Raw genomic sequence first — 7,752 nt, forward strand, 5'->3', positions numbered from 1 at the left:
TTAACTATAACTATTTTTTAATTATATAGCTTTATTATTTTGTTGCCTGTAGTAATCTTACATGGCTCACAATGACATGAGAAAAAAATGATAAACAAATTTACCATTAATAAGAGTACGGAGAATAGTTGTTGTCGACACACGCAACTAAAATAGTCAGGCTAGCGATAATAAATAATTTTGAGTAGTCTGGTGTGGATCTATCATAACTAGATGAGAATTTGTTTCAAATAAATTACATAAATGACCTAACAAATATAAACTAGTGGGATAAGACTAGGCTTAAAAAGTGATCTGATTATCATAAGAGTCATAACTTTTAATTCAACCATTAGATTGCACTCAAATTTTTATAAGAGTGATTGGAGGTCATTTTCCTTTAAGTCGTATGGAATCGCTACTCCGACCATCAGATCCTTAGATTTTGAAAATCTAGCACCGAGCTCCTATTTTTGGCTTTTTTGTTATTTTTCTTGTTATTTTTTTTTTCATGCTATTTTTAGATTTTTTATTTCTTTCCTTTGTAATTTCATATTTTTATTTTTGATTCCTAGTTGAGGTAGAGTTTCTGACTTATTTAAGTGTAAACCTCCTAAGGAGGTAGATTTTATTATTGTTATTTTAGAGAAAATAAAACCCGTGAATTTAAGATTTATATTTGCAGTCCATTTTGCTTATTAAAATTCTTGTCTTTTTTTCTTTATTTGTTATTATCTTTAACTTCCGCATTTGTCATCATTCCTGGGTGTCACATATTATAGCAGCACGAATTATATTAAGATTTTTTTTCATCTAAAATTCGTACTCTAGACTACTAGTTTACACAAAAATTCAACATACTATATATATGTTACATTACTAATTACTTTAAAGACATCATCATGATATTTTTAACACGTTACATGGACCATCCAAGAGAAATTCACTCTTAACCTTACAAGTGAAAATTAAGGGGGGGGGGGAGAAAAAAGAGAAGGAAGAGGAAATACGAGAATACGAGATAATACAACAAACTGGAAAACATCCTAATAATTAGAAATCAATTTCTACGCAGGCGAGTCTTCAAATTTTGACCTTTGTTCACAAAGTAATTCTTCACCACCCATTCATACTTCCTTGTGTTCATAGCGCATCCAAGAATGGCTCCAATTACCAATCCACTTGCATAACCTATCACCACCACCTTCCAACCAAATTCAAGTGGATATCCCGAGCCTTCATCTTCTTTGGGAGCTGGCAGCGAGTCCTCGCCATTTCCACATTTTTTTGATAAAGGGTTTCCACACAATCCTGGATTCGCATCAAATGAAGTGTTGTCAAATGTCTCGAATTGGTTTCCTCTTGGTATTGGACCTGATAGAAGATTGTGAGACACATTAAAGACCGCGAGGAAGGTGAGCTGTGCAAGTTGGACAGGAATCTCTCCCGAGAGTTTGTTCTGAGAAAGGTCCAAAGCTTCAAGCCCTTTCAAGTTGGACAAGGATGGAGGGATGCCACCAGTGAGAAAGTTGTTGGAGAGATTGAGCAAATACAATTCTTTGAGATCTCCAAGGGCATCTGGAATTCCTCCTTCAAAACGATTTCTTGAAAGATCAATAGCTGTGAGAAATTCTTGGATCTTCTCATATTTTGTCACCACACCTTTATTGGTCATTGTCATTGCGTAGTCAAAAGCATAAAATATTCTATACCCTGATACTTGGAAAGTTGAGGCTACTTGCATGTACAACGGGTTTTCTTTATGGATAGTTTTCATGGCAGCCCAATTTCGAAAGTATTCGAATGGCAACTTACCCCAAAAACTATTATTGGATAGATCAACAATCTGTAACCTCGGGAATTCAAAATTAGTTTGAGGTTTCCCAATCACGCCATGGATCCCATTGGATCTCAAAATCAGAACCCTCAACTTTGGCAAAATACCCAACCATGAAGGGAAGACATCATTTATCTTGTTTTGTTCAATATTGAGAATCTCTAGCTTGGTACAATTGGCTAATGATTTTGGTATCTTCCCTTCCAATTGGTTTTGACTGAAGTCGATGGCTCTCAATGTGCAGTCACTTGAGAAAGCTTCAGGAATGTCACCGATGAAGCTGCTATTTCGGAGAATGACTACTGAAGCAGTGTTACTTATGTTTCCTAAACATTGCGGAAGCTTGCTATTGAAATTGTTATGAGACAACTGGAGGATAAAAAGAGATGTCAGATTGCAGATTGCAGGTGCGATTTCCCCAGTTAACTGGTTGTCTGAGGCAAGATAAGATATTATGGAAGGCGGTGGGATTGGAAGGGCTCCTTGAAGCTTGTTCTGTTCAAGTAGCAATATTTTTAGATTATTCCATCGGAGAACATCAACGGGTTGCTCAAAACCTGTTAGAAGGTTTCCTCCAAGACTTAAATACACAAGAGTTTCGGTGCCCAAGTTCATAAACCATTTTGGTATGTGCCCCTCAATTTTGTTACCACCGAGTTCTAAAAACTCCAAGTGATTTTGACCTTGTAAAAAGGTTGGAAACTCGCCTGATAAATTGCATCCACCCAAACCTAAAGTTTTAAATTTTAGTAGAGCAATACTATCATTATGGTAATGAACCAGAGACAAATTGTTGCCAGATAATTGGAAGGAGACAAGGCTTCTTGACTTAAGAAGGCCAAATTTTACAGTGCCACTGAAGAAATTTCTTTGTAGGTCAAGGGTTTCAAGATTTGGAAGCCAAAAAATAGACTCTGGAATTGGACCGTGCAGTTTGTTGCTTCCGAGGACCAGTGAGATTAATTGGGTATGGTTTCTTATCCAAGATGGAATTTGCCCAGTTAATTCATTCATACGGAGGTTTAGCATGGTGAGCTGAGTTAAGTTTCTAAGAGAGGATGGAATGTCACCGTATGAATTGGTTCCAGCCAAGGCAACATAATTGAGTCTGGTTAGATTACCGAGCCAATGCAAGGTTCCAGATGTGAAATTGTTGTAAGAAAGGGACAGGTAAGTAAGTTGAAGAAGATTACCAAGTGAAGATGGTATCACCCCTGAAAAATTACTTTCAGCCACATCAAGCTCTGTCAAATATTTGAGGTTTCCTATGGACTCTGGTAGCTGACCAGAGAAATTCGTCCCTGCAAGCAACAATGTTTCAAGCAGGCTGCCCGAATTAAATTCCGGTAAATATCCAGTGAGATATGGATTAAACCGGATACTGAGAAAGCGAAGGTTGGGTAATTGGAATATACCCATGGGGAACTCTCCCTGCAATCCACAATCCCTGAGAAATACAGATGACAAAGAGGATAAATTTGCCATGATTTGAGGTACCTTGGCTGATATGTTCACTTTAGTGAGATGGAGCACCTCCAAGTTGGTTAATGCTTCAACTAAATGTTGCAGACCAGGCTTTTGGAGCTTCAAAGTATTCCCTCCCAGATCAAGGGAAACCAACTTGGAAAGCTCTAAGATCTCTGCTGGAATCTGACCAGAAAAACCAGACATTGAGAGATTTAGATCAAACAGCCTTGAGAGATTTCGAATCTCAGAAGGGATTTTGGAGTGGTTGAAGTCGTTGTCAGCAAGATCAAGCCTTCTGAGCTGAACAAGGTGGAAGAGGCTGCTATTAGAGTCGATGGAGCCATAAAGGCAGCTGCTACTGAGGTCAAGGCCGATCACATGACCAGCGTCCCTATCGCATTCAACACCATCCCATGAGCAGCAATCACCGCTTTCTCCATCAACTTTCCATGATGCAACCTTAGGATAAGCAGAAGGATCAGAAGAAGCGGACTCATTAATGACAAGGCTTTCCTTGAGCTGCAACAAGGCATGACTCTCGTCATCATGGCATAGAGGCTGCATGGAAGGAGAAGAATAACATGCTCTAAGATGAAACAAAGACAGCAAAAGGAGCAAAAGCATCCGCATGGTTAAGAAACACACAGGTGATGCCATGTTTTTTTAGTAAAGAAACTCTTATCTTTTTTAATAAACAAATAAGAGAAATAAAGCAGTTTATATAGACAAAAATATTCAGTCTGGTAGAAAAGTAAACAAAGTATTGTATTTTTCATTGATTTGATTGAAAACAATGGAGATTTTTCACTAATTATTTCTATTGGATCGAGCCATCAATCGATTATATATATTAAGTAGCTATTAATTTTTCCTCTATTTGATGGCATAACCGTTTGACTTTAACCAATTAACGAATAAAGGGATTTTTAAGGAAAAATTATCTCCTCGATGATATAAAAAATAATAAGAATAAAAGTGTTTTTAATAAAAATTAAAAGGAAAGCTCTCAAAATATTATTTTTTTCAATAAAATACAAAAGTAAAAGGCTTTTAGTTTTCATTTCAAATACTTTTATATCATTTTTGCTAAAATAACTTCTTCTTCTTTTTTTAGTTTTGAAGTTTCTCAAAACAATGTTTAACAAAAATTAATGAGTAATATAGGCTTTCATTTTTATCAAAAACTATTTCTCCTTGTTATTGAAAATATTTTTAAAAGTTTTCAAAAAAAAAATGAAAATATTAACAAAAAATTAAAAGGGTAAAAGGTTTTTGATTTTTCTCTTAAATTAGTACTATATATTATTATTGATACTCTTATCAAAAGTATTTTACCCTAAATTTGTCTTTTTAATGAGTAAAAGTAATTTTTAAAAAAATCTCGGAATAATTAATGTATGGACTTCCTTTCTTAATGAGTCGATGCAAGAGTTTATTTAAAAAAATAAATATTTCCGTTCATGTTTTTTCCTTTTTGGTCAGTTTAAAAATTTATTTAGATAACATAAATTTTTTATTTATCTATTCAATATTATTTTATTTTTCTAATTTTTCTATATAAAATATTATAATAGCTTTTTAACAAGTACAACTTGAAATAATAAAAATAAAACATGTTAGATGCCTTTACAATTCCCATTCCACCTAATATTCACAAAATTTGTAGATAGTTAGAATAGATTCATAAACCAGAATGACTAATACGTATTAAATTTAGATTCATTCAACATGGTTTTTTCCTATTTATTCTATGTTGTGGGTTAAAGCCAAAAACATTTTTGCCTTCACCTTCTTATGTTAATAGATGCTATTCGAAGGATTCATTTTCTTTCCATGTCCAGATTTGTTCTAGAGATTATTATGTCAGCAAGAGTGTCCTTACTCATGATAAATTAAAAATTTTGCCGCCTCATAATTTTGATATAATCAACATATTTTGTTTTTTTTTATTAATTAATTATTTTATTTTTGTTATTAATTTTTATTAAAGGTATATGCATGAAACACAATCTACTAATTAGTTTTAATTTAATTGATTTTGTTCAAATATCAAATATTATAATCCATGGTTTTATATCTCATTATAATGCTTTATTTTATAATACTTTAGGTGCTAATGAAACTAATTTAGTGAAATTTAACTATCTTAATTCCCAAGCAAGTGCACCAAAAATTCAAGTTCCCTTTGGATTTCCATCTTGATGAATTATAATTGTAGAGTTGTTATCATATCATATTATCATACCGTCGCATTTGAGTTCTTTATAAGTATGTACAATTACAACTCTCATCACTTCAGATCATTCTAGAGGTGAATTTTGAACTGTCCATGGTCACAATAATAATAACATCGTTGATATGAACATATCAGCAATTACTTGTTTTTATGATTTGAATACACATCAATTTTCAGCCCTGTCTGTTATCTGCTACATTCAAATGGGTTTAAGAATTGATCGTATTCTTTTTTGAATCTATTATTTCAATGGAAAAAAAACAAAAACAAAATAATTTGTTCAAAACAAAAACAAAAAAAAAATCTTGCAAAATAATGAATTGTGTTCGTCTAAGTATTTTAGGTGCTGCTACTAAAATAGCCTTTCTGGCTATATTTTCTGCTACCCCACCCATTTCATAAATCATTCTACCTGGTTTAACGACAAGTAGTGCACATAGTCTCCGTCTCCAAAGACCATCTGGTAGTAAAATTTTCTGGTAAAGTTTTAGTTCAATTCAACGGTTGGATTTAAAGTTATGCTTAATAGCATAAAACTGAACGGTATAAACTTTTACGCCAAAATTTGAATCTAACTTTGTTTGGTTCGTATCAGAAGGTTGAACTGTATTATTAGGCCAAAAACTGTAACAATTGGTTTTCGGTTGACAAACTTTAATGAAAACCTTTCATATTAAAAATCATTTCAAAGGAATCAAAAGGTCAATTCAAATATACTCTTATTATTAAATAAGAAAATGAAAATAAAATGTAAAGTTCGATAACCTATAGGTTTGTGGAATCTTTGAAGTGGATTGTAAAAAGTCTTCACACTACTTCTTGGAAATATGCAGCTCCATATGCTATTAATCATTGTAAAAACTTTTAGCCAAATTTTAATGACAAATTTTTTACTTTCTTTCTTTCGTTTTTCAGTTGAGAAAATCCAATATATTTTTTAAAAAATAATTACACTAATTATTTCTATTGGATCGAGCCATCAATCGATTATATATATTAATTAAGTAGCTATTAATTTTTCCTCTATTTGATGGCATAACCAATTAACGAAAGGGATTTTTAAGGAAAAATTATCTCCTCAATGATGAAATAATAAGAATAAAAGTGTTTTCAATAAAAATTAAAAGGAAGGCTCTCAAAATATTTTTTTGTCACTAAAAATACAAATGTAAAAGGCTTTTAGTTTTCATTTCAAATACTTTTATATCATTTTTGCTAAAAATACTTTTTGGTTTTTAGTTTTGAAGTTTCTCAAAATAATCTTTAATTAACTAACAAAAATTAATGAGTAAGAGCCTTTCATTTTTATCAAAAACTATTTCTCGTTCTTCTTGAAAATCTTTTTAGAAGTTTTCAAAAAAATAAATGAAAGTAGTAACAAAAACTTAAAAGGGTAAAAGGTTTTTGATTTTTTTTAAAATTAATACTATTATTATTGATGCTCTTATCAAAAGTATTTTATTAAAAATGTTTTTCTTAAAATAACCACTACTCCACTTTCAAACACTTAAATCTTTGTCTTGTTTCATTAAATTCCATCGCAAGATGTTAAAGATAAGTGGCCTATATATGATGTCACACAAACTTGTGATGCGATCTGTCAGCCAAGTTGGCTTGAGCATTTAACATGCTCGGAAGATATCTAATATTACCACCGCAATCATCTCATCATTCTAATGGCTAATAACATTAGCAGAGACAATGATTATTTAAGATAAACGTGGGAGATGGGTTGAAGACTTTAACAGAAAGGTTTTGATGCTAGTTATAGAGTGAAGAATGGATAGTTATAGAGTTTCTTTTGTGAAGAATAAAAAAAAAAGTTCAATTTCCATCAACTAATTTCCTTGGGGATTTCCATAATAACACTTTATTGAATGGGATAAATGTAAAATATTATCGTTAATCAATTGATCTAAAAATAATATGGTGAGAAAAATATATTTAGTTTATAAACATGTAATGTAATATAATAAGTATACAACTACTTGTAATAATAACAAAAAAACTAACATGCTTACTAGACAAATATATAATCTTATATAAATTATAGAATCACAATTCTATAATTTATAATATTAAAAATGCATAATATTAAACAAAACTAAAAGGGTACTTGCTAGTTGAAAAAACTTTAAAATTAATAAAACTTTGTTTTTGTCAATTATTAATCATTTTTTTGAGAAGTATAATATTGCATTAGAAGACGCCAATAGCTGGCGGGAACATAGAA

At 31.7% G+C, this 7,752-nt stretch overlaps 1 protein-coding gene across 1 annotated transcript; it reads right to left on the minus strand.

Moving 5' to 3' along the window:
- Window positions 1-949: 949 nt before the first annotated feature.
- LOC118056137 (receptor-like protein 6) lies at window positions 950-4,213 on the minus strand. Its single transcript, XM_035068257.2, has one exon. It carries the CDS (start codon window positions 3,938-3,940, stop codon window positions 1,040-1,042), a length of 2,901 nt encoding a protein of 966 aa, XP_034924148.1. The 5' UTR covers window positions 3,941-4,213; the 3' UTR covers window positions 950-1,039.
- Between the last annotated feature and the right edge of the window lie 3,539 nt (window positions 4,214-7,752).

This window comes from Populus alba, chromosome 16 (genome assembly GCF_005239225.2).
Source record: "Populus alba chromosome 16, ASM523922v2, whole genome shotgun sequence".
In the NCBI taxonomy this organism is placed as follows: Eukaryota; Viridiplantae; Streptophyta; class Magnoliopsida; order Malpighiales; family Salicaceae; genus Populus; species Populus alba.